This window comes from Echinops telfairi, unplaced genomic scaffold, assembly GCF_000313985.2.
Source record: "Echinops telfairi isolate 266 unplaced genomic scaffold, ASM31398v2 ScPeMD7_7410;HRSCAF=8448, whole genome shotgun sequence".
Lineage (NCBI taxonomy): Eukaryota > Metazoa > Chordata > Mammalia > Afrosoricida > Tenrecidae > Echinops > Echinops telfairi.
Genome location: NW_022111310.1, coordinates 17,793,110 through 17,819,668, shown reverse-complemented (window position 1 = coordinate 17,819,668; position 26,559 = coordinate 17,793,110). Strand labels below are relative to the sequence as shown.

At 56.1% G+C, this 26,559-nt stretch overlaps 1 protein-coding gene across 4 annotated transcripts in view; it reads left to right on the top strand.

Annotated features, from left to right (window-relative positions):
• WHRN (whirlin) overlaps positions 1–19,960 on the top strand; it is a 92,455-nt gene extending 72,495 nt beyond the window's left edge. Inside the window, exons 7-13 of one of the 4 annotated variants that reach the window (XM_045296665.1) lie at positions 464–670; positions 3,147–3,179; positions 14,089–14,160; positions 15,305–15,842; positions 18,421–18,599; positions 19,261–19,383; positions 19,565–19,960. In XM_045296665.1, the coding sequence (XP_045152600.1) occupies positions 464–670; positions 3,147–3,179; positions 14,089–14,160; positions 15,305–15,842; positions 18,421–18,599; positions 19,261–19,383; positions 19,565–19,747 (1,335 nt within the window). In that variant the 3' untranslated portion in view covers positions 19,748–19,960. Of the gene's footprint in view, positions 1–463; positions 671–3,146; positions 3,180–14,088; positions 14,161–15,304; positions 15,843–18,417; positions 18,600–19,260; positions 19,384–19,564 lie in introns of all 4 variants that reach the window. The other 3 variants (XM_045296664.1, XM_004712545.2, XM_004712544.4) reach the window with 3 other exon arrangements.
• The last annotated feature ends 6,599 nt before the right edge of the window (positions 19,961–26,559 follow it).

Here is a 26,559-nt window from a genome sequence, read left to right as displayed (position 1 = left end):
CCTCCCTGTGACTGACCTGCTCTACTGGCTCTGAGGACCTGGCTCTAGTGCAGGTCGGTTTGATGAGGTTCAGAAACTGAGCCAAGAAGGAATCAACCGGCCGGGAGTGGTTATGGTGGGAAGACAGCTGAATGAGGGAGCACGACTTAGAGCCAAGTGGGGAGAAGGCTGTTCTAGGCGGAGTGGAATGGAATGGATAGCCAGGCACTTAGGTGTGACGATGTGCTGAGGGAGCTCATCTTGCATGGACAGTACAATTGCAGAGCAGGTAGAGAGAGGAAAGGAGGAATTGGATAACACTGGGCCCCGTGTTTAGGAGAGAAGGTGGTTTGGGCAATAGGGAGGACAATAGGGAGCCACAGAGGATGAAGGAGGGAGGGCAGCAGCAGAGCTGGTGTGCAGGCCACTTGAGGGCAGTGAGTGAGACTGGTCCCTGATGAACACCTGCTTGTTCCTGCCCCAGTTCTCGCTCCTCTCAGAGGTGAGAGGCACCATCTCCCCTCAAGACCTGGACCGCTTCGACCACCTGGTGCTGAGGCGGGAGATTGAGTCAATGAAGGCGCGGCAGGCCCCAGGCCCGGCAGTCGGCGACACCTACTCCATGGTCTCCTACAGTGACACGGCCTCCACGGGCAGCCGCGGCACCTCCACCACCGTCAGCTCAGCCAGGGTGAGTCGCCTCTGACGTTGACCCTTCCCTGTGTCCCGCAGGACAACCCGGTGGGTGAGTTCAGAGCCTGGCTCTGGAGTGAGACTGGTGGGGTTCAAATCCCAGCTCCACACTCACCAGGGCCTGGTCCCCTGGAGCCCCAGTGTCTTTGGATAAAATCAGTTATCAACAGAGCACCCACTGCGTGCCAGGCACGGGCCCAAGGACAGGTGACCGGGGAGGCGGGGCTGGGGGAGGATCAAATGAGAGAGGACAGGTGCAGGTGCCCTTTGCCCATGCCTGGCTCCCAGAGAGCACTCAGTGGGTTGGTCGGTGGTGGTAGCAGTGGTGTGTGCATTGTGGGGGTGCTGTGTCCCCTACCTGACTTGTTCTCTGACTGCCAGTCCCTGGGAATGCACCTGGTATAGTCCAGGGTTCAAACCTGCCCCCAGGATGCTAAAACAAACAACAAACAAAATCCCTGCCACGGAGTCGATGCTGACTCTTAGCAACTGTATAGGACAGGATAGACGAAGTCTTTACAGAGCTAGGCGGACATTAGCTCCAGGAGGCCTTCGGAAGACAGGGACAGGTGGAAGGCCTCGCCACCCACGTGGGCACAGCCATTCATGGACGGGTGTTGATGTTGGACGTGAAGAGCCTGGGCTGGGAGTGAGGGGCTGACACAGTGCACAGACCTTCTCCCCAGCTCTGGTTTCCTGCATCTGGGCCTTGTCACCACCTGGCTCCAGACAAGCCTCTGGCCGGGGCGAAGCCCCCACCTCTGCCTGTGTTTGACCCTGTGGGAGCGGTTCCCCCTGTGGGTCCAGCTCCACTGAGCCTGACCTTGGCAATGTCCATGGGGCCTTCTGTGGCATTTCTGTCCTCAAACCTCAGAGCGACTGCCTATCATTCTGTCAGGGCTGCCTTCGAATTGGGGGTGTGAGCCAGCAGGTGGGGGGCGAGTGCTAGCCTCGGAGGCCTCTCTGAGCCTCCGTTTTCCCACCTGAGAATGGTCTCAGGTTCCTGCTGGCTCCTGCAGGCAGGTCAGGCTGGAGGCGCTGGAGGCAGGGTAACTGTGCCAGGAAGGGGTTGCAGGCAGGGGCACAGGTCAGAAGCACCTGGAGTTGACCCACGTGCCCCCCTTCTTCCAGCCCAGGTCTCTCCCTACCTCAGACATGCTGCTCCAGGCCAGTCCAGAACCAGCTCAGTGTTGGCCTGCCCTGCTGAGGGGCCTCTGCTGGGGCATCTGGGAGAAGGCAGACCTCAGAAAGGCCACGGGGTAGTTTTAGAGACCGTGGGAGGGGTGGTCTTGGAGCCCCTTACCCCACTTCTGCGGAGAGGGCAGCGGATGGGTCCCAAGCAGCACGTTGTGCCCGGGATGGGCTGGAGGTGGGGTCGAGGAGACATCAGGACCAGCTGCAGGAGCAGCTGTCAACAGAAGCTACAGCTTCATGCTGCACCTCAGTTTCCTCACCTGCCTTGGGGCCTTGACACCGTGCCTGCAGGTGCTGGGGAAGATGGCATGTGAGCACACCTGTGTCCCAGGCTAAGGGACCACCAATAACGGGGTGCCAATAACGGGGTGCCAATAATGGGGTGGCGGGGGTGGGGGGGCTGCCCACACGGGAGGGCTACCTCCCTATTGTTTTTTTTAAGTCATTTTTGGGGGGCTCTTACAGCGTTTATAACATTCCATACACCCATTGTATCAAGCACATTTGTACATATGTTGCCATCGTCATTTCCAAAACATTTTCTTTCTACTTGAGCCCTTGATATCAGCTCTTCTTTTTCCCCATCCATCCCTCCCTCCCTGTTCTTTCTGACCCAACCTGGCTAGGGAAAATCCCTGGGCATTATGCTGGGCACATGGAGACTCGTGGAAAGCATTGGGCTGAGGGACTGCCAGACCCTCTCTGACCATCACTGTCCCCCTCCCTTGCCCCCCACCTGGTGCCTTCCGCATGCACAGCCCCCTGGGGTGCACTTGTCAGACTCTGGCCTGCTCTGCCCCTTCAGGCATGCCTCTCCCTGCTAAGCTCTGCCCTTCTCTGGTGGAAGCCTGCTCTCTGCAAGCACCTCTTTCGGGGGGCACTTCATGGGGGATGTGATCTTGCACACAGTCTCTCTCCTGTTCTGAGCCAAATGGGAATCCAGTCTGGGCTCTGCCTGCCAGGCAGCCCCAGGGTGGCCCCTAGGTGAGTGACCACACCCTGCAGCCTTCCTCAGGGACAAATGCAATTTCTGCAGAGGCGCTGGGCCCCAGTGTCCTTCCAGGAGGCAGGCAGACTGAGGGGCGCTGGCTGGGGTGGCAGGGTCTTCCCGCCCCCGCTGCGCTCACGGAAAACTGGAAAGGGGCTTGGCATGGTGTGTTCATTTTGCATTTTGCCTTTGTGTGCCAGTGTGTGTGTATGTGGGGGGTGTGCTGCCCCCACCCACACGTTTATTTTATGAACTCTTCTTTTTGCCTTTTGTGCCCACTCTTCCTCCCCAGGAGCGGCTGCTGTGGCTTATAGACCTGATGGAGGTACCGTCCTTCCCGCTGGGGTGGGGCTGTGGGATTTCCCTGGCTAGGGGCAGAGGTCAGGGGCTGCGGCCCACCCTGCTGCTGCCCCTCCGTCTGCCCCCGGCCTGCAGAGGGGCTGGGCCCTTGGTGCTCCCTGCTTCGGCAGGTGTCTTCAGGTGTCAGGGTGAGCCAGCGGTGCACTCAAATCCCAGAGCTTCCACCCACTGCCACCAAGATCCATTCCGACTCACTGCCAACCGGCCCATGCCGACCCACAGCCAGCCCGTCAGGCATAGGTTCCCAGACCTGTCTGGCCTGCCACCCCCTTTTCATAAAACTACTCGGCACCCCGCTGGCAATTAGAAACATGTATACCATGACCCATAATGGAGGGTCAGACAAGGTGTCTGCTGTGGCCGCCCCTGGAGCATTCCAGCACTCCCCAGGTGGTGGATCCGCCACTTTCAGGAAGCACTGCTATCTAAGGTTTCGGATCATGTAAAGCAGACAGCCTCATCTTCCTCCCTCAGAGTGGCTGGTGGGTTTGAACTGCTGACCTTGGGACAGGCAGCCCCACACATAACCTTATAGAGCCACCAGGGCTCCTTGTGTGACCTTAGGCAAGGGGATTCACCTCTCTGAGCTCCATCTGAGGATGGCCATTTCTGGTCATCACCTGCGTGTGTTCCAGCCCTCAGCCACCTCTTCCAAGCCCATGCCCCTCATCCCCTCAAGTGGGTGATGCAGGCCAGGCTCCCCTTTGCTCATGGCCCCCATCTCATGGTGTTCTATACTGTGTGTCACTCTGACTTCCTGAGGGCAGGACAGAGTCTGTAGGCCCCGTGGAGTCCCTACCACCCAGCACAGGGCCTGCCCTTCATGAGCTGCCTTCTTCTCAGCGGTAATACCAGCCGGCTTGGTGTGGACTCTGTGGCACTGGGATAACGCTTTGCAAATGCATCTGCTTGAAGGAGCCCGGGGACTCGATGGTTAAGCGCTTGACCGGTAAAGGGAAGGTCAGCGGTTCAAATCCCCTTAGACAGTGTTTCCCACGTGGGGCTGCAATGTCAGTTGTTTCTGTACTTTATTCTGGACTGTGGGCGAAAGCACAAAAGTCTTCCGTTGCCCGGGAGAGGGGTCCCAAGGAACGCTTTTCCTCTGAAAAGGAGGTAGAGGCCGAGTGAGTAAGAGAAGCTGTGCACCAGATGTCCTGGGGGGATCTGCTCTCAGAGGGGGGGCAGTCTGTCGGGGAGTCCTGCTCTGTCGGGGAGGGTCACTGTGAGTCAGAATTGATGCCACCTCCCTGGGACCCTGTTCTTTCGTTTTATTTTATTGGGGGCTCATACAGCTCTTATCCCAAACCATCCATCCATCCATTGTGTCAAGTACATTTGTACATTTGTTGCCATCATCGTTCTCAAATAATTTTCTGTCCACTTAAGCCCTTGGTATCAGCTCTGCATTTCCCCCTCCCTCCCCCACCCTCCCTCCTTCATGAACCCTTGATAATTTATAAACTATTATTTTTTCATGTCTTACACTGACTGATGGCTCCCTTCTCCCACTTTTCTGTTGTCCTTCCCCCAGGGAGAAGGTTATATGTAGATCACTGTGATCAGTCCCCCTTTCTCCCCCCACCTTCCCCTTCCCCTCCTGGTATTGCTACTCTCACTGTTGGTCCTGAGGGGTTTATCTGTCCTTGATTCCCTGTGTTTCCAGCTCTTATCTGTACCAGTGTGCATGCTCTGGTCTGGCCACCTTTGTAGGGTAGAATTGGGATCATGATAGTGGGGGGTGTGGGGAGGAAGCATTAAAGTACTAGAGGAAAGTTGTATGTTTCATCGGTGCTATACTGCACTCTGACTGGCTCATCTCCTCTCCCCCGACCCTTCTGTTAGGGGATGTACAGTTGCTTACAGATGGGCTTTGGGTCTCACTCCGCACTCCCCTCATTCACAATGATAAGATTTTTTGTTCTTTAATGCACGATACCTGATCCCATCAACACTTCATGATCACACAGGCTGGTGTGCTTCTTCCATGTGGGCTTTGTTGCTTCTGAGCTAGATGGCCGCTTGTTTATCTTCAAGCCTTTAAGACCCCAAACGCTATATCTTTTGATAGCCGAGAACCATCAGCTTTCTTCACCACATTTGCTTATGTACCCACTTTGTCTTCAGCGATTGTGTCAGGAACATAAGCATCATGGAATGCCAGGTTAATAGAACAAAGTGTTCTTGCATTGAGAGAGTACTTGAGTAGAGGCCCAATGTCTATCTGCTACCTTAGTATTAAACCTATAAATATATGCACTTATCGATCTATTTCCACATCCTCATATATAAATATATTTACATATGTACATGCCTTTACTTAGACCTCTATAAATGACCCTTTGCCTCCTAGTTCTTTCCTCTATTTCCTTTTACTTTCCTCTTGTCCCACTATCATGCTCAGCCTTCATTTGGGTTTCAGTAATTCTTTTCTGTTACATTGCCCTACCAGGCCTCCTACACCCTCCTTGCCATCGATTTTGGATCACTTGTGTTCCCTTGTCCCTGGGAACAAGGGAACCCACTTGTTAACACCCACTTCCTTTCCCCTGCCTCCCCCTCTCCCATGTTCCCCCACAACCTTCGGTCCCTTGTTTTCTCCTCCAGATTGTTTATGATGCCTATCTTATCTAGATAGACTTGCAGATAATACTATGCACAAAAACCAAGACAGAAAAAAACAAAGCAACAAAACAAAACAAAGCAACAACAAAAACTAATGACAAAAGCCTGTAAATAGTTCAAGGTCTGTTTGTTGACCTTTAGGAGTGTTTTCTGGTCAAGTCTGATGGAGTGCCCCGCCCTGGCCCCAAAGTCTATTTTGGGTACTCCCTGGGGACTCTGTTGCTCTGTTCCCCTTGCTGCTCTGTTGCACATCCTTAGTGTTTTGCCTCAGTGTGGTGGGGTCAGATTGGGTGCAATTCCTACACTGTATCTCCAGTGTTGTCCCCGTAGTGTTAGGGGTCAGTGAGGGACATCGTGTCTCATAGTGGGACCGGTCCTATGGGACCCTGTTTTACAGAGAGGAATCCCAGAGCTCAGAGAGGAGGATGACTTTTCCAAGGTCACACAGCTAGTAAGTGATGGGGGAGGGGGAGCAGGATTCCAACCCAAGCCTCCTTGTGCCCCTGAGGCTGGCCACGCAGTGGCTGTGATCAATAGAAGCCAGCTGTCACCTCACAATCGCAGCTAGAAGTCTGACCTCATGCCCTCTTGACTGGGGTAGGGTGTGGGTACCTTCCTCAGCTCTTTGGACTTAGGAACACCCCAGGATTTGGGTACCCCTTGGCTGCAGGTGGGCCCTTACAGGACATCTTTCCCAGGCATCTCTGCTTCTGTGACTATTAATTACCTTTATAAAACACCAGGGCTTACTTTATGGCCCTCCCTGCTACTCCAGTACCACCCTGTTAACGTAACAGATACATCTGCCAAGAACTTTCTTGGAAAACAAGGGCCCCTTCACAGGACAGGGGTTTGAACTCCAACAGATCTCTGTGGGGGGCACAGTTCACATGCATCCACCCACCCGGGTCTCCATCTCTTCATCTGCTTTCCTCTGAACTCTACAACAGGTATTTGCTGAGCATTGCGTGCTGGGATGCAGTCGTGAACAGCTGCAAAGAGACCTTCCTAGTCTGCAGTTTCCAGTAGAGCAGGATGACAGGAAATAAGCACAGCGACATAACTGTGCATGCCACTTAGTTAAGAGGTGAAAAGGCTAAGTTGGAAAATAAACCCGGTGGGGGCTGCGCATTAGGAGATGCAGGGGGCAGGGAGGGTCGGGAGGGATTGAATGGCCGAGAAATGACACTGAGTTCAGACGTGAAAGAGCTTAGGGAGGAACTATTTTGGGGGGAGGAGTGTCACAAGCTTGGGAACAGCAGGTGCAAGCTTCCTGGTGGAGGGGGGGGGCATGTCAGGGGTGTCTGAGAACTAGAGAGGCCGGTAAGGCTGGATGGAGCTCAGGGGTTCACATGCTGAAGACGTAGGTTCTCGTTGAGCGGGGTGGGAGCCACTGGCTTGTTGGAACAATGGTGGGGCCTGGCTGTGTTCTCACAGGGACCCGGTTACTGTGGAGAGGAGACAAGGGTGGGTCTCTACCAAGATGAATGGATTCATTCCCACGAACCAACTATCTCGGTGTGGGCTGTGAGGGGCCTGAGGGATGCTGCAGCCCAGGCTGCTAAGAAAGGTGGTGGTAGCCCCTGCAGCTGCCCAGTTCTGCCTGCTGAGCCCTGCCTGTGCACCCAGCAGGCCTCAGCCTGGAGACCCCATAGGCCTCACCACCACCCAGGAAGCCACTCCCCCAAACCCAGCCCCCGTTCTGCCTCCACTCTGTCTTCCATGCACTGGGCCCCCTGGGAAAGCCCCCCCACTGCTCTTGGCCTCCGTCTCCCCATCCGTACAACTAAGGCAGACTACCAAGGCGCTGCCAACTCTGTTGGTTGGGAGTTGCCAGCCTAGCGGGGCTCTGCGTGTTCAGACAAGGGCCGCAGCTGCGTCCCCCGAGAGAACTTGAGCAGAGGGAAAGTCCTGATCCACACCGAGTGCCCGGTGACAGTGCCACGCACCAGCCAGTTCTGGCTGTGGCAATGCTGAGTCACAAGTGGTTCCCCAGAGCTCAATCACCAAAGGTGCCACTTTCTTGTGGCCACAATGTCTTTGCTGACGCTGCCCATAGGGCTGGCGTAGCGTAGCTCTAAGGCCCGTCCTACGACTTCAGCCTGCTCCAGCATTTGCCTTCTCCAGAAAATGGGGAAGCTGCCAGGACACAGTCAGGAGCCACCTTCTTCCCTGTCCGTGTCCCCAGAGCCTGGCCCACCACGGGGTCTCTGGAATCAATTATGAGACAGATATGGAGATCAAACCACCCTCCCCAGCACCCTCGGGCGTACTTCTGCATGGTAGCAGACTGCTTGGCTCTCACGTTCCGACAGGGTGGCATCAGGCATCTGGTATCAGTGACCCAGATGCCCCAGTCAGTGGCCCCAAAGGGAGCCAGTTTCCACGTAGCCGAGTTGCCAGGCTCGTGCTGTGCAGGCAGCAGTCCCAGGTTAAACCTGTCGCCAGCGCTTCCTCCAAACCAGACACCATCCATCAAAGGGAATCAGATGTAGCCACCCTGATGACAAATCGTGTTTATTCTCCATTTGTGGAATACAGGGCTGGCCCTGGGAGTGTTTTTCTACCTCTGATATGTCCCCATAAAGCTGTTGGCCAGGGGAGCAGCCCCAGGGCATGCTGGGCCAGAAGCAGCAGGCAGGGCTGCTCTGTGAATCCCTCACTGCTTGCAGCCCAGCCACCTTGCTGCCGTGGGACTGTGGGCAGGTGACTTGAGCCCCCTGAGCCTCAGTTTCCACATCTGTACAATCGACTGGTAAAACCACTGGTGGTGATGCTGCTGTGAGGTGGGGGCCACGGAGGGGCCGATTCTGTTGTCAGGGCAGAGCCAACCTTCCGCCATGGAGGTCAGGAGTTGGCTGCTAGGGCTTGCCCTGGTTGGTATCATTTCTACCTGGCTCGGAGGGCTTTTGCATGCCAGGTCTCCGATGTACCTGGAAAGGTCTTCTTGCCTGCCCAGGGATTCTTGAGGTAGGGCCCTGTCTTGCAGGTTCCCCCTTGGCATTAGGGCAGGAAGGGGTGCTGGGTGTGGTTGCCCCCCTTGGTCTCCAGCCCAGCGAGCAGGGTGGTGGGGGGCTGGAACCGGTCTTGGAGCTTCCAGCTGCAGAGAGCCCAGGTGGCCAAGGCAGCTCTTCCAAGAAGCAGGGCGCACACTGCCCAGTGTCCTCGCTCCTTCCTGCTGTAGTTCTCCCGTAGGTCCACCCTGGGTGGGCTTAGGGAATTCTCTCCCGAGTAAGCCTTCCCCTGCCATGGGTGAGCAGGAAGGATAGTCCCATGCACACAGTCATGTGCTTCTCCCCTGCTCCTTTCTCTATGCAGCACGCAGTTCCTGAGAGCCCCGGTGTGCCAGGCTGGTACCTTGGCCACTGGCAGGGCCGAGCAAGAGACATGGCTCTCCCAGAGAGGCAGCTAGAATCAAATGATGGGAACAGCTACATGGGTCACACTCTGAGAAGTGGGCCAGAGGGTGGGATGAGACCAAACAGCAAGTCCAGGGTGCACGCACGTGTGTGCATGCGTGCAAGCGTGTGGGTGTGCGTGTATGCATGCGTCTGCCAGCAGAATCCTATCGTACCTTTCGGGATCTCTCCCCTACACTGTGGAGGGGCCTCTGAGGAGCAGGGTGGTAAGGTGGCCTGGAGGGGCTGCTATAGCTATGGCTGTTCAGGCATGCTCACAGGTAGATTGGTTCCCTGTCTGCCGTCCAGGAGTGGCCAAGCGTCCATGGGGCCACAGTGAGGCTCATGCTGGCACCCCCCCCCGCCCCCCGAGAGAAGCATCCCACTCTATCCTGAAATGCCTTGACATGCGCCCTGTTCCACCCCTGCACCCCCAGGACCGTACGTTCTCTGGAAGCACCAAGGGCCTGCAGAGCGGCTGCAGGTCCACCTGGTCCCAGGATATGGGCTCCTCCTTCCCGCCAGCCTTTGCCTGCCTCTGTAGCTGTAAGCGTGTGCCTGGGTGACTTGGGTGGGGTGCCAGCACCCACAAAAGCCAAGTCCTCAGGGGCTGGCCCCTGCACACCTGTGAGCCCGGATTCTCCCAGTAGGAGAGGGGAAAGCTGGTCTACGTCCTGGCTTCGGTCTGAACCTCTCTCCAGCAGGGACTTCTTTGGCAGGTGGTGAAGCCTGGGGCCCCTTCTGAGCAAATTGATGTGTTAAAGCGTTTAAGATACATGCGATTACAGAGGAAACATTACACGTGTGAGGAGGCTTCAGCACATTGGTAGAAAAATTCTATTCTCTCTTCATGCCACATCCTGTAACAAAGTACAGTTTTCAGCATAAGGAAACACACTCTCAAACCAAGTGCTGCTTTATTACAACCTGTGGACCTCTTCCATCCTGATGTCCAGCATCCCTGCAGGACAGCGCGTCCTCAGGTAGCTGTCGGTCTTCATGCTGCCACAGCGGTCTCCCATGAGCAGCTGGTGGATTCGAACCCCCAACCTTTGGGTTCTCAGCCAAGAACCATCGCACAACCAGGGCTCCTGCTTGTTTATAAGTGTGCTTAGATGGAGACCTGGCAGCAGGCCAGGGACTGCTGCCATCACCAGGTGAGATGTGCACAGGTGGGCCATGGGGAGGCTCACAAACCTGGCCCATGACGTGAAAACGTCCTTGGCCGCCGTGTGGCTGTCACAGGCGCTGCTGTTCTGTGTTCGTGATGGGAGTGGGCAGGGGGTGGTGGGAGGGGGCTGCAATTGGAGGTTTGATGATGAGCCATTTGCCCCAGCCAGGCTCACCGACACCCTGCGTGCCACCAGGGAGCCCTGGCTGCTCATGCCTGCACCTAAGGGCCCCTCCAGCCCTGTCTTTGGCGTCCTGGGCCACACAGCCGTCAGGGCCCAAGTCCTCTCTCCCAACGCACTGTGAGCCTGTGGGAAGGAACTGGCAGGGGAGCAGGCACCGCTGGAAAGCAGCATCACTTCCCGGGGACCCTCTTCCTGTTAGTGATTTGGTGGTCAGACGTAGTCCAGCAGGAGTGGATGCAGTGGAGAGGAGTAAGGAGCTGGCCCAGCACTGGGACGTCTCACCGTCTCAGCCCACCAGGGAGCATGGGCTCTCCCAGCCCACTCCTCCCACCTCCCCTCCAGCCTGCAGCCCTCCGCTCCTACCCCATGCTGGGAAAACATGAGGGTCAGACCCCGCCTGCCCAGCCCAGGATTGCCCTCAGCCCAGGGTCTGGACCCATCACACCCCCACTGGGGCCACCTTTCACTCTGGTGAGCACCACTGCTCCAATCCCCAACCCCTACTACTGCCTCTTCTTTCTGGGGTAGCTGCCTTCTCCCACCCCCAAGGCTGGGTCCGGAGCACTGAGATTTCTTTCTCTGTCCCTCTGGCCAATGGATTCTTTCCTTGCCTGGCTTTCTGGGTCTAGTCTTCCAAACCTCATCCGCTGCCCTTGACCTTGTCTCCCTCTTGCCCGCAGCCCCTTGTGTGGAAATGTGGGCCCGCTGATGACCTTCCAGAAGGGGACTCAGCCCCCCCATTTTCCCGGTAGAATGAATGGGGCCCAGGTCGCCCCACTTGGGCCTGTGGTGCATTTGGGGCAGGGGCCGGAGGAGCCTTTTGGCGTGACAGCAGAGTAAAGAACAAACAACAAAGAGCTGAAAATAGCACCTTTACGTAAGAGCAGGCGCCTCCTTTGTAATGAGCGAGAGACCCAGAAACCTGGAAATTGGGCAGGAGCAGGAAAGTGGGAGGGGACTCTCTGTGAGGTGACCCAGGCCTCCCAGGCAGCAGCTGGGCAGTGTCCTAAGGCCGGAGCTGCCTCCCCCTCCCCCTCTCCAGCAGTAGGAGTCTACCTGCCTCCTGTTCCTCATCCCCTCTTGGCCTGTCTGGACCCTGATTGGGCCACCATGGGCCACAAAGAGGCGTTCCTTGTGGTGGGGGTGGGGTGAGGTGGGGGGTTCTGCAGATGGGGCTGCACTGGCAGTAGGTCTTTGTGGTGGGCTGGCTTTTGTGGGAAGCAGGTTTTTTTTCAGGGTGGGGGTGGGGTGGCCTGGCATATGGATGGATTCAGATTTTGAATGGGGTTCTGCTTCCTGCCCCACCATTGCTATATGACCTTGGGTGGGTGACCTTCCTCTCAGCCTCTGTAAAGTGGGTGAAGGGTCCCACATTTGACAAGATTATAGAGCCACCTGGCCTATGCTGGGCTCTGGCCTCAGTGGGTGCAAAGGGTAGAGGTCGCCCGGGCTGGTAGGGCTGGGGAGTGGCCAGGCTGTGCTGGCCAGCTAGCTCCCACCAGATCCCTGACCTTGATCCTCCGAGCAGAGCTGTTTCTGCTGACGCAAGCCCGGCCTTCTTAGCCTGCTGTCTGCAGCTATTTCCAGGGCATGTGGAGCATGGCTGCAGGACTCCGCGTGCCCAAGCGTCTGGGTTTAGCAGATGGAGACGGGTCTGTGCAGTCTGCCTGTTGCTCTACTTCAGGCCTCCCTCCTCCAGCCCCACCCCCTCCCAGCCTTCTCTCTCTGCTCCAGGCCAGCATTACTGTCAGAGAATGGCAGCGCGGAGGCCCGAGGACAGCAAGATCTGTCTTCTCCGAGGGGGTGGCTCCGGGGACCTTCTGAGTCCCAGTGTCCTGGGGTCAGGGTGCGGCGGCAGGTTCACATGACCCAGACCTGCGTGAGGATTCCAATCTGCCATTGAGTGGTTAGGAGCTCAGGTGGTGTAATGCCTTGGGGGGCTGCTAACCGCAAGGTCGGTAGTCCCAACACACAGCCACTCCATAGAGAGAAATGGAGCTTTCTGCACCTTTAAAGACTTAGTCTTGGGAACCCAGGGGCCTGTTCTCTGTCCCTTCCTTCTGCCAGCCCTGCCACTGACCCAGAGCAAGGCTTTGGGAGCAGCTGCTTTGTGCATGGCTCTCTGCTGGATGGCAGGGATCAAGACCCCTTCATCTTTGCATCCCCACCCAAGCTTCCCCCCAAAGCCTTGGCTGCCCGAGGAACACGTGGTGATTCATGAATTAATGACCCAAGCTCCCTGGTCTCGGTCGCTTTGTGCCCTGTCGCCTGATCCTCACTCCACTTCCCCAGGGCCATCTGCAGGAGGTGGGAGAGGCAGTAGCCAGAGCTCTGATGCTTGTCTGCCCTCTCTGTGCCTCCCTGGGTCAGTGGTTCAAACCCACCCGTGGCTCTGCCAGAGAAAGGTGAGGCTGTCTGCTCCCTGTCAAGATTTACAAAGCCTCGGAAACCCTTCGTAGGGTGGCCATGAGCTGGCATCAACTTGGTGGCAGGAGGTGGTAGAAGGCTGATAATCTCTCGATGTGGCTGTCGGCACACACATCTGTTTATATATGAACACATCGTCTGCAGCTGTGTATTTTTTTCCTTTTCCCTTTAATAATTTTAAACCCTGCAAATCAAGGTTGACTCCCTTTTGTGCAGAGACTGTTCAGGGGCCCCTGTGCCACTGAATGCCCACCTCTCATCCCCACGCCTAGCAGAGGTGGCCATGGTATCTCAGCCGCCTCCCCAGAGCTGCTCTGGGGGGTGCCCCAAGGGTAAGGTGACCAGATTTGAAGCGGGACACCATTGACCGGAGGGGGGGGTGTTCTTGATTAAAAATTTGGTCTATAAGGACCAAATAGACCGTTCCCTAGCTTGTCGTGCATTCTTTCCAAAAATCGGGACTTTTTTAAAGCACCAAAAAATCGGGACTGTCCCGCCAAAAACGGGACGTCTGGTCCCCTTACCCATGGGGGAGTGTGAGGGGACCCTGTACATTAGGCTATTCCCAGGGGCTGAAGGAAGGAAGAGAGGACCAGTTTGGCAAAAATCGTGCCCGTTTAAACCCTAAACCACCCATTTAAAGATTGAAACCATAAAATGAAAACGAGAGCTGTTTCCCCATACTCTCCCATTTCCACCTAGGCATTTCCACACTTCCCCTGGATTCCATCGCTGGTGGTGGGGAGGCAGCTGCCAGCGAGGTTCCGGGCTCAGCTCCAGGGGGCCAGAGACAGCCCACGGCATTTCCAGCTAATTCCGGGGGTGAGGCTGAGTGGGGGCGGGGGCTAAAAAATCATCAGCAAGCCGCAGACACAAATGAGTTTCCAAATGACTGTCAGAACTTGATGCCAGCCTGAGCCAACGAGTGAGTTGCCGAAGGGCAGTGTGTGCCCAGAGTTTCATACCCACGTGAAGGGGTCGCCATGCCCCCTAGACGCAGTGACCTGGAGAACAAGCCAGTTTTCACCTCTGGGTTGATACCTACTCACCGCGCTTGTTTCTCCCTTTCTAGAACACGCTGGACCTGGAGGAGACTGGCGAGGCTGCCCAGGGCAGTGTCAACCCCCTCCCGGATGTCTCCCTGGTAAGACCCGCTCTCACCCTCTGCTGGGTTCTGCCCTTTGGGGCCAGCTTGGAGCCTGGGGCATGGGCAGAAGGACTGAGCCTCTGCTGGGAGCTCTCAGTCTGGCCACTCAGTCACCTTCTGCTTGCCCTGCTACGATATGGGTGCTGACTCTCCCAGCAGGTGCTGACACATGGTGCCAAGTGGGGGAGAACTGGGGAGGCAGAGGAAGATGCTGAATGTGGCTGCAGCAGTCACTGGGACGGCAGCACCTGGGTCCCGTGGACCCCCATAGCCAGGCTGCCTGGTTTCAGACCCTCCCTCTGACATGTACTGTGTGACTTTGGGCACACGACATAACCTCTCAGTGCCGTATTGTCTCTGTCCATGGCACGGGAGTGGATGGCCAGGGTGGCCTGCCTATGGTGAGTGCCAAGGGGTCACCGAGGGGCAGGGGCGTATGTAGAGCACGCAGAAGTGAGGCTGAGGGGCAGGCAGCGCTCTGTAGGTGTGGGGTGTTGCCATCGGCAGAGGACAGGTAGCAATCGCAGCCCTCGCCCTGCATCTGCTAATGGAATCCCTACATCACTCTGCTGGCTAGGTACAATTTTCCTATTACCCAGAAAGGTGGCGTGCCCTGTCTGGGGCCACACAGCAGCCCCACCTGCCTCTCTGCCGTGCCCCCCAGCAGGCAGAGTGACCCCTAAGCAGCGTGTCTTTGTGAGATGAGGCTGACCTTGGCAGCTGGGAAGGTTGGAGGGGAAGCTGGGGGGATGAGTCACGGACACGGATGGTGGTCAATTTGGAAAAGGAGAGGGAGGATCCCATGGCATCCATTGAAGGTCATCATCTACTCCTCCTCCCACCTCTAATTAAGGCATCCTCCCTGTGACAAGCCCTAGCTCATGCCAAGAACTTCAATTCCCAAAGGGAGTGATGCCTTCCCCCAGAGACCCTTGCCAAGATCCTGACGCTTATCAGCTGCTGAGATGCTGGTGAGCCGTTTTCCACTGGGGCATTGCATTATTCAGAGCGGCGCGGCCACGCGCAGATCACAGGAACCGAATTCCAGCCGGGCCTGGCTCCGCTCGGGCTCCAGGGGCCGCCCCGCGCCCAAGCCACCATGAGCTCTGACTCTTGCTACTCCTGTTGGGTCTCTTGGCAGGATGATGTCAAGTCCACCTCCAAGGGGCTGCTGACCTCCAAGCCACCACCTCCCTCGCCACCCCTGGCCCAAAGCCATGACCACTCGCTCGCCCAGCCAAGGAAGCCAGGGAGAGAGGACCTCCAGCCGCCCCCCTCCGAGCCATCCCACTTGGGCATCATCTTCTCCGCTCCGAGGAACCGGAGCCCACCAGCAGGCACCGTGCCCTCCCCGGGGGCTTCCTCCACACAGGACGCACCCTCCTCCCCCATCTATGCCTCCGTCTCCCCTGCCAACCCCGGCGCCAAGAGGCCACTGGACACCCACCTGGCTTTGGTCAACCAGCACCCCATCGGTCCCTTCCCCCGGGTCCAGTCGCCCCCGCACCCGAAAAGCCCTCCTGTAGAGGCCACAGCTCCTGGGGGCTGCCTTCCGCCGCCCTTGCCCTCCGGCCCCCCAGAGCAAACGGGCACACACCAGCACTTTGTCATGGTGGAGGTGCACCGCCCGGACAGCGAGCCGGACGTGAATGAAGTCAGAGCCCTGCCTCAGGCCAGAGGTGAGTGGGGGCCCAGAGGGCAATGAGCCCAGGCCCTGGGGTCCCGGGCTGTGTCATCATAGGCTGGTCCTAGCCCCTCTCTCATGGTCCCTCTTTGCCTGCGGAGGGGTCAAACCAAGGGCTCCCCAAGGGGCCTTCTGGCTCAGGGTCCCAGCAGCCAGGAGTCCGTTAAGGTGGGCCTGGAGGCAGAGCCGCAAATGTGAAAGATCCAGATGCTCCCAGCTGTGACTTGGCCACACACTGCTTCCCTCTTTGAGCTGAGTTTTGCCCTTGCTCCAGGGAATCTACCACATCTGCCCTGCAGCGGTGCTGGGAGGGTGGGGTTCCTGTACCGTGACTCCCCTGTAGCCACCCCAGCAACACTGGATTCCCAGTAGAGGTCCAACTGCGGAGATGGGGGGGTGGGGGGTGGGAGCTGATAGCATTGATGACTGTACAACCCCACTCCATGGGATCAAACAACAGAATTTTATGAGAATGGATATATTGGGGTGGGGGGGGTGGCGGGACAGAGTAAGTGTGTTTTGTTGGCTTCTGCTGCCATCTTGTGGGCAAAGCAATATGTGGGTCTCCCTGTGACGCCAGAAGGAGACCCAGCAGGTCTGCAGACGTTAGCTGAGGGCCTGCTCTGTGGCTGGGCAGCCAGCGGACTGAGATTCAGGCCAAGGCCAGGACGTCAGGCCCCTCCTGCACGCAGTAGCTCAGCAAGAGGAAGCAGGGAGTGGGACAGAGGCCCAGGGTGATCAAATCCCCACCACTGCCTGCCTCTCCACCAGGTCCTGCTCGGGGTACACACACACAAGGCCGAGCAAATAGCTGTGCAGCACCAACATTGCCAGCTGTCTGTGATGAGCTCCGTTAGTTCTCCAGCCACCGCCCTCGTGAGACTAGTTGACTGTTGACAAAGCCCTGGTGCTCTCCTTGCTTTTAAACAGCCCCGTGGAAGTGGCTGCGCTCTCGCAAACTTTGTTTGTCCATTGTTGGGTGAAGGTCTCCTGAGCGGCTCATGCACATTTGGTCTCTGTGCATGCATGGAAGCCCCTCCATGTACCGCCACGTACCCCACTGCCCCCTCTGCACTGGCTTTCCATACCCTGAGCTTTGTCTTGGGTAACACTGCCCTTTTCCATCTTACCTGGCTGATAAGCGTTACACAGGGTGGCGAGTTCTTTTCCAGACCTGAAGGGTGACAAAGGACCCTAGTCTTGAGGATTCTACCCGTCTCAGTCTGACACCTGCTGGGTCTCCATAGCGATGTTCCTCCCCTTGGTCCAGGCCCTTCTCGTGGGATTCTCGCAGGGCGGACACGGCCAGTTCTCCTGATCTCAGGGTTGTGGAGGCTGATGTTCACCTGGCTTGTTAGTCCACGGGACAGCCTCCGTCTGTCCTTAAATGTCACCACTCTTCTTTCCTTTGGGCGCGGAGAGACTGATACTTGTAGTTTAGATGGCTGCTGCTCATGAGCTGCTTTTTTTTAAAAAAACAAATGCTTTTAAATCATTTTATTGGGGGCTCTTACAGCTCTTATAACATTCCATACTCCAGTCATGTCAAGCATATTTGTACATATGCTGCCATCATCATTTCCAAAACATTTTCTACTTGAGTCCTTGGTATCAGCTCCTTTTTCTCCTCCATCCCCCACCCTCCCATCCTTGCAAATCCTTGATCAGTTTGCTCACGAGCTTTTAAGACCCCAGACACGTTCCCCCAAAGTAGCATGTAGAGCATTGGTGTTGTGGACTTCAACGTGTCCTTGTGCCCCCCCCCCCCAAGACTGTAGTCCTGATCCCCCAGGCCCAGTGACTCATTAGGTCTTAGGTTATATGGATGAAGTGTTCATAACTTTGTGCTACCGAGTGCTCCGTCATGTTCGGGGATATACTTGGGGGATTGGCAGTGTGAGCATCCCCATCTCACAGGTGGAAACACCGTGGCACAGGAAGTAGTTGTGCAGCCAAGGAGTCTGGCTCACATCTGTGCTCTTGACCGCATCACTCTGCCCCACATCTGTTATTCTTTAGGGCAGTCCCTTGGACAGCCGTTAATGGTCCTGGGTTAGAACGAGACCAGAGAGGCTGAGCACCATGCTGCTGACCAGGCCAATTTGCCCGACTCTGTCGTGTTCGTTCTCAACCTCGAGCCTCACACACAGGTGCACCAGAGAACCCACGGCCGCCCCTCGCTCAGGGGGCCTGCGTGGAACCAGGCCTGACTGTCTTTTTTAGTTTTTTGAGAACCTTAGACATTTCATGGTGATATAAAACCTAAATTGACTGTCTTGGCTGTGTTTTGAGCAACACCCCATGGGCCGGGTGTGATGTCTGACATCCGGCTCAATCACTGGGAGGAGGCGGAGGACTGGGCAGTCCGGGCAGAAGTCCCACAAGTGACCGGCTTCTGGCAGGCCTGATTGAGGGGGTGGGGTTTTAAGTGGGGAGGGGGATATCTCTGCCTGTGAACTGCTCACCTGCCCAGCCCTGTCGTCTAAACTTTAGCTCCGTCACTCCCTCCCTGAAGCCCTCCCGGACCCAGCGGCATGAACCATTGTTTTCCTCCAACCCCACTGCCCCAGCAGCCTCTACGCTCTCGCAGCTGTCTGACAGTGGGCAGACCCTGAGCGAAGACAGTGGTGTGGATGCTGGTGAGACGGAGGCCAGGGCGCCCGGTGGAGCCAGGCAGATGGCATCCACCAAGAGCAGGGGCAGCAAGGAGCCACCTGGGAACGAGAGGACCGCAGAGGGGGCTGCCAAGCCGGTAAGTGGGGAGGCTAGGGGGCCAGGCTTCAGCATGGCCTGACTCCCAGGGGAGGTACTAAGCCTCCATCCCTGGAGGGATGTGGGCCTTGGGAAGAACCCTGGATTAGGGGTCGGAAGGGCCAGTGTAAGTCCTAGCTCTGCCACTGACCCTGAGTGACAGGGCTGTGAGATTGGGGATGGACTTGGCTCAGGTCCCCTCCGTTCTCACGTGGCGTGGTGGCTGACAGTGTCTGGAGGTGGGCAGGCTGGGGTGGGAGCCCTGGAGCCATCACCAGACCAGCTCAGACAAGCCTCTCAGACCCCAAGCCTTCAGGGTTTGTCTTGTAGGGGTTACAGGGCCCAGCAGGAGAGCTAACTAAAAGCTTGGTGGCTCATATCACCACCACCCCACCCCGGAGGCTTTGAGAGAGTGGTCTGCTCCCACAGAGATCCCAGCACAACAAAGCCCCCCACAGGGCCGCCAGGGGTCAAAAGGGATGCCTCAGTCCCCAGCAGTGCCCACAGCACAGCGCTGAGGGCCTGCCACATCCTGGCACTCCCACACAGCTTGTTGGCTAAGCCCTGCCGGCCCCAGGGAGAGTGTCATGCCCAGCCCAGCCTCCCAGGCAGGCCTGTCCGTCAAGGCGGCCTCGTCCATGCCCTCCTGCTCACATCCACAGCCTGGCCTCCTTGATCCTACATCCACCCTGGTCCGTGTGAAGAAGAGTGCGGCCACCCTGGGCATCGCCATCGAGGGCGGCGCTAACACCCGCCAGCCCCTGCCAAGGATCGTCACGATTCAGGTGTGTCCCCACAGACCCTGCGAGCCCTGGGGACCACGCCCCGCACGCCCCAGAGGTGGTCCTGGGTTGCTCTCGCTGGGTCTGTTTTCCTAATCCAGGCAAGGGTGCAGATCATAGGCGGGGTTGGCCCTGTTCCCAGCCATCCACACGCCCCGCCCCTGCACGGTGTCTCCCCCTGCAGCGAGGCGGCTCGGCTCACAACTGTGGGCAGCTCAAGGTGGGCCACGTGATCCTGGAGGTGAACGGGCTGACGCTTCGTGGCAAGGAGCACCGGGAGGCTGCCCGCATCATTGCCGAGGCCTTCAAGACCAAGGAGCGAGACTCCATCGACTTCCTGGTCACCGAGTTCAACGTGATGCTCTAGGCCCCGGGGCCCCACGCCACTCCACCACTGCCTGGCCCCCGGCCCCGGCCCCTCTTCCCTCCCACACTCAGAGGGCCCAGGGCTGCGTGGCCTGAGTGGCAGGAAGACATTGTCCATCTCAAGGCCCATTGGACCCGAGCTGGGCAGCAGAGGTCTGGCCAGGCCCTGGTGTGTGCCGGTGCAGTAGGCACTCCGTACCCATGTGGACTATGAGAGGGGGATGTGGGGGTGGGCGAGGGGTGGGTGTCTGGATCTCAGCACCTCCGGTGGAGACCTGCCACAGCCTGGCCCATTCAGGTTGGACAGGGGGGTGTTTATAGGACACGGTCCACCACCCTCCTCTAGAGTGAGGTCGCAGTGAGATTGTGTGGACCCCATCCCCAGGCAAGAGTGGGGGGGGCAGCAGGACCTTTAGTGCCACAAATAAGTATCAAGCACCTTCCCCTTCACACCCCGCCCCCGGCTCTGGTATCAATACTCCGTGATATTTATTATTTATTTCCTGCTCACCCCCCACCCCCCGCCAAGCGCTCCAGAGCGCCAGCTTCCCCTAACCCCTCCACCCATCCCAGAGGCCTTGCAGGTGACCAGCAACGTCAGTGTATTTATATACAGAGCTTACAACTTTAATTTTTCAATAAAGAAACCTGAACAAGGTTAGGAGCCAGTGTGCTGTGTGCAGGGGGGTCTGGGGCTGTGGAGGTGCTGGGGTGGGGGCGCAGATGGAGGTACTCTCAACGTCACACACCAGACCCCACTCAGTGTGCAAGGACATGAATCTTGCCCGCATCTCAGAGCACCTTCCCTGCAGGTCTGAGGGCAAAACATAAGTATGAGCAGCGAATACCTTCACAGTATGTGATGGGCGTCAGATGGTAGAAAGTTCCAGGATGTTTGAAAAACACAGGGAAGTGTCTGTTTTGGTAGGTCTCCCAGGGCTCACTTAAGGGAGTGGGGGCAGAACAGGGCAGAGGAGGAAGCCCAGGTACAGGCCTGCAGAGGGAGCTTTAGACTGGCGTGAGGGGCCACTGGGGTGCTGTCTGCTTAAGGCCAGGGGTTCGGGTTGGGCTTTCATTCACCTGCCAGCCTTTAGACAAGGCCTTAGGACCAGGAGTCATACATATCTCAGCATTCCCTGTACAGACAAAGCAGTTCCTTCCCATTGCCAGGCACTGCCCTTGGGAGAAGGGTGCAGAGCAGTGGTTCTCCATCTTCCTCGTGCCTTGACCCTTTAATACAGTTCCTCATGTTGTGGTGAACCCCCAACCACAAAATTATTTTTGTTGCTACTTCATAACTCATTTTGCTACTGTGATGAATCAGGCGAACCCTGGGGGGTCGTGACCCACAGGCTGAGAACCACTGGTGTAGAGGGTCTGAAGCAAAGGCACATAGTGGTGGGCAGGGCAGGTTGTGGCAGAAAGCAGCCACTGTGTGGCCCCAGTGCCAGGCCCAATGCCTCTCTTCCCTGGCCTAAGCAAACAGGGCCATGGATTCCTCTGAACCTCTAAGGCAGCTGGTCTCCCCAAAGACTCCAGCCCCTCCCAGGAGATCTCTATACTCTCATCTCGTCCCTTAGTCGCCTTCCTGGCTTCAAGAGGTGTTTGTCAGGGCCTCAGACCTCTGAGATCAGACTCTAGTTCAATTGCTGTGTGGTCCTAGACAAGTGTTTGCACCTCTCTGAGCCTCAAGTTCCTCATCTGCAAAATGAGGATATTGCTAATTAATTTTAACTGCGGTTAAGATGGCAGGTGAGGGTTTGTCCCCATAGCCCTCGAATGCCTAGGCTAACCATCTTTACTTGTTCCTTTTCATTTTTGATGACTTGCTAGTTTCCCCGGATTCCTTTGTATAGCCACGTTCCAATTACTATTTGCCATTTGCAGCTGTTTGTTTGTTGTTTCTAATTTTGAGTCATGTCCCAATGAGCAAACGAAGGTCCTGAAAGCGTTACTCCACCCAGGTTGTTTGGAAAGATGACTCTCCCTGCGCCATCCAGGTTGGCTGTCTGTTGAGGGGGCAGCTCTTCCTCGGTCCTATTTGGAATGCCTTCCAACCACCGAGGCTCCACTGAGCCGCTGCACCAGGCAGTGTTCTGTTGCTCTTCAGTGTTCTCAGTGGCGAATCCCTGAGAAGTAGCCTTTCCCACCCTTCTTCCTGTCTGGAAGCACCATAGTCGCGTCGCCAATCCTCTATAGGATCACTACTGCTATTTGAAATGCCAGCGATACAGCTTCCAGCTTCAGGACATCATTAAAGCCATCACAGAGCAACATGACTGACGAGTGGCTCTTCAAATGAGTTCTATTTCTATACTGTGAGCCTGGCTAATTTTTAATTTATTTACTCCCCTAGCAATCCCATGGAGACCAGGGGGCGTCGTGGTTATGTGTTGGGTGGGTAACTGCAAGATCAGTGGTTCGAAACCATCCTCCTCTCTGAGGGAGAAAGATGCGGTTTCTTACCAGTATAGAGTGACCATCTCTGAAACTCAGCGGGCAATTGTACCTGCCCTCTCAGTCATCCATGGCAGGGAGTTGGGTTTGAGAGCAAGCCTAATAGGTGGGGCTGTTGGCTCCCATTTTCCTGAAATTCAGTGGCACCAAATGGCCAAAGTGCCAAGGGTCCAGGATAGACACCCTAAGCTGCCTTTCTTCTTCGACTGCTGTCAGATCTCCACCAAAAGGAGCAGCAGGTCAATCTTCAATACAACCAGTGTTCTTCAGAAACCTGGCTGGCAAGACTCCCTCCTGCTTTCCACGAAAGGGAAGACCACTCTTTAGAGAAGGGCGTTGTAATTGGTGAAACACACTGAAACGTGGGGAGCCCTCGAATGGTGCATGGACGTCATAACCACAAGAGATTCAAACCTGTATGACCGTGAAGCTGGCTTCAGTGACTCATCAAGTCTGGGCGGTGGCGTCACTAGGAACAATGGTTGGTCCTCTTTTGCCCCAGGGCTTTCCTGCTTGTCTAACGGGGTTTGGACTAGAACAAGCTTCCCACCCTCTTAGGAAAGGGCCTGGTGGCACAACACTGAAGTGCTGGCTCTGAGCGGGCAGGACCCCACTCGGCGCCCCCTGCCCATCTCAGCCTAGACAATCAGATGAGGCAGGCAGCTCTACTGCCTGACACTGAGTCGCTTTGAGTCAGTCTTGTGCCACACGGAGCAGCAGCGACATCAGACTGTAAGAGTTTGCAACAGTGCCTGACACTTTGTGCTCAAGAAAAGTTTATTATTACTGTAAGTAAGCAGTTCGCTCAGGCTATACAATGGTGCTATTTCTCCCTCTCGGTGGCTCTGGGCCTTCTTGCACAAACGCCTTACCCTCCTGACCTTGTCTGCAGTCTCGTGGGTGCAGGTTCCGGGACGCATCCGCCCCGTTTGGGGATTTTCAATCTTGGCGTTTGGGAGCCCGCTGCCCCGATTTAGAGTCCCTGGGGGCGGGCCGGAGGCGGTTTCTTCGCTGCGATTGGTGGATCTGACTAAGGCCCCGCCTCCCCGAGCAGCCCAGCATCAACCACAACCGGGTCTGGAGGATTAGGCAAAAAGACTGCCGCCCCGCCCCGCGCCCCGATTGGAGGCCTTTGTTTGCCCATCAACTCCAGGAAACCACCCGCGCGCCGCGGCCGCCAGCAGGTGAGGCGTGGGGAGGGGCTGGCGGTGGGCTCTGGCCGAGTTCTGGTCCCTTGACCGAGCTGGGTTTCTGCGTCCGGGCAAAGGGAAGCAGAGTAGACGGAATGGATGGGCTCTGTTCTGCTGGGACGGCAGCGTTCTCGGTCTCCCCCACGTGGAATCCCCGCGCGCCCGCGAAGGGCACGGGTCGCTATGCCAGGAATGGGTGGGAGCCGTGGGCGCGCGATCGAATCCTAACCCAGATCGCATGGACGCTGCGCACTCCGGTCTCAGTCTGCATCTCCGTGCAATGGGGACACTGGCCTTTTCTCTTTCTAGCCCGAGTTGGTCGCTGGGTGGGGAGGGGTCCCCCGGGAGTCCGGGGGTGGTCCTTGGCGGGGCCTCTGGTTGTGTTTGGGCCGAAGGCGTGGCTGAGTTGCTGTGGTTACCAAGGGAGGTGGGGCTCCCTCCAGGATTTGCGTGAGGTTGGCTCACCAGGCAACAGCCCTAGCAGCGTAGAGGCTCGGAGCCTAGCGCCTTCCCCACGACTCCAAAAGCAAGTTTCTCTTCCTCTTTTTGGCAGGGGAAGGGTGGATAGAGCGAGGGCCAGCGTGGGGGTGGGCAATTCGGGTTCTAGAATTAGTCAATCTCTTCTTGGTATTTAGATGGGGAGACAAACTCAGAGAGGGGGCGCACAGCAGGGCCACGGGCTCGGAGCTTGCCTCTCCCCAGGGTGATGGGACTGGCACTGGCAGAATGTAAACCTGTTTGCTTTGCGACCTTGAACGAAATTCATCTCCACTCCTTTCCTCCGCGTTTGTTCAAAGAGCTGACAGGGTGGAGACGGTCATTTCCTATGCTTAAAAACTGTGTTTCTGAGTGAGAACGTTGGAAAGGAAAGTTGTTGATAACATGCCCGGGGTATTTGGAACTGAGAAGAAAGGTTGAGACAGTCTATGCTGAAAAGAGACATTGTTCCTGCCCTCTAGGACAGAAGAGATGGGTTGCAATTGAACCAGGAAGGACTGAGGTTAGATACTTACCAGAACTTCCTAGATTTCACCCCCTCTGGAGTTGGTGGGTTTTCTTTTTAAGCTGTTTCGTTTTCCTTGGCAGGAAAGCAGAAAGCTGCCCACCTGTATAGGGGGGCCCTACGTCTGGCTTAACTTACAAGATGAACACGGGACCCATACTATTTGGGAAAACTCTATGTGGCTTGTTGCCAGGCCAGCCAATGTGGCACCATGCCTCTCAGAGTCCAGCCGGTTTGCATTTGAGACATGTGATGTGGGCTATTTCTTGCGAGGGGATTTCATCAGCTCCCACGACTCCCATGGTCTGAACACTCCACTGGAGGCGCCAGAGTTAGGGCTCTTGTAGAAACTAGGACCCCCTCCAGCACTGTAGGGGCCCCTGCTGATACGGTATGTTTGGAAGCTGATGCCGCCTTGAACATTCTGATTTACCCCCACTGGAGGGGCGGCAGGGAGAGTATTTCCTATGTGTTCGCATCATCCGCTAAATGCCGGACCCTTTTTGTGCTTCCTCAGTGGGAAGGAGCCGGGTGTGGGGAATCAGAAGACCTGGGTTCTTGCCACCCGCCTGGTTTCAGTTCTCAGAGCCTCAGGGAGAAGAGGGAGACGCCCCTCAGGACTGCCAATGAGGTGACATCACAGAGAGCCTTTGCTCGGCTCACAGGCTCGGTTTGCACATGAGGAACTAAGGCCTGGAATAGCAACGGCAGAAATAATAATAATCGTAACGCTCACCGATCATATTAGCCGCCATGCTAAGGGCTTTCCTGCCTGGAGGAGTGAGGTCTGGCAGGGCGGGCACCCTTACCTGTTCCATCACCACTGTCGCACCCAGAGCTCAGGACCGAGCCTAGCACCCAGCGCACAGTTGTTCACCTCGATTTCACTTAGCTTTCACAATTTCACCCCAAGGTGGGTGCTGTTGTTGTCTCCATTGTTTTACAGGTGAGAAGGCTGAGGCCCAGAGAGGTTCAGCCACTCACCTGAGAACACACAGCTCTTACTGGGATTAGCTAGTGCTTACTTTGGGAAGTGCAACAATGTGTGGGTGTCAGCCCAAGTGGGCTGATTGTGCACATCCCTTCCCAATCCTGGGTTCAGTGACATCTGTGGAAGCTTGAAATCAGCCAGAGTGAGACTGTTTACACGTGGACATTAGTAAATGCCAGGCTTTTCTGTTTGTCTATTGATCTTTTTATTGGGGGCCCTTACAGATAGTATAACAACCCATAAATCAGTTACATGAGGTGAACTTGTACAGATGCTGCCCTCATCATTTTCAAAATACTATTTTTTCTACTGGAGCCCCTTGATATCAGCCCCTCTTTATTCCCTCCCTCCCGCACCCTACCACCTTTATGAACCCTTACTAAATTATATCTATATTTCATATATATATATATATATATATATATTTCCCATCTTACACCATCCAATGTGTCCCTTCACCTACAGTTCTGTAATTCATCCCCCTCAAGGGGGGTGGTTATACATCCATCATTTTTGTCAGTTCCCCCTCCCTCCCTTCCTTTCCGTACCCACATGGAATCATTACTCTCATTACTGTTTCTGAGGGGTTATCTATCCTGGATTCCATGTGTCCAAAGCTCTTATTTGTACCAATGTACATATGCCCATCTAGCAGGATTTGTGAGGTAGAAATGGAGCATGACAGTGGGGGAAGGAAGCATTAAAGAACTAGAGGAATGTTGTGTGTTTTGTCGGCGCTACACTGCACCCTTATCAACAGATGAGCTTTGGGTCTCTAAGCCCTCTCCTTCACAATGATATAATTGTTTGTTTTTGATCTTCTGATACCTGGTCTTGTTGACACGGACACCTCATGATCACACAGGATGGTGTGCCTCTTCCACGTGGGCTTTGTTGCTTCTCAGCTAGATGGCCGCTTGTTTAACTACAAACCTTTAAGACCCCAGATGCTGTATCTTTTAATAGCTGGGCACTGTCCGCTTCCTTCACCACATTTGCTTATGCACCCATTTTGTCTTTGGCGATTGTGTTGGGAAGATGAGCATCACACAGTGCTATGTTATTAGAACAAAGTGTTCTTGTGTTGAGGGAAGACTTCAGTAGAGGCCCAAAGTCTCTCTGCTACTTTAGTGCTTTACCCTATAAATATATATATCCATAGCCCAATACCC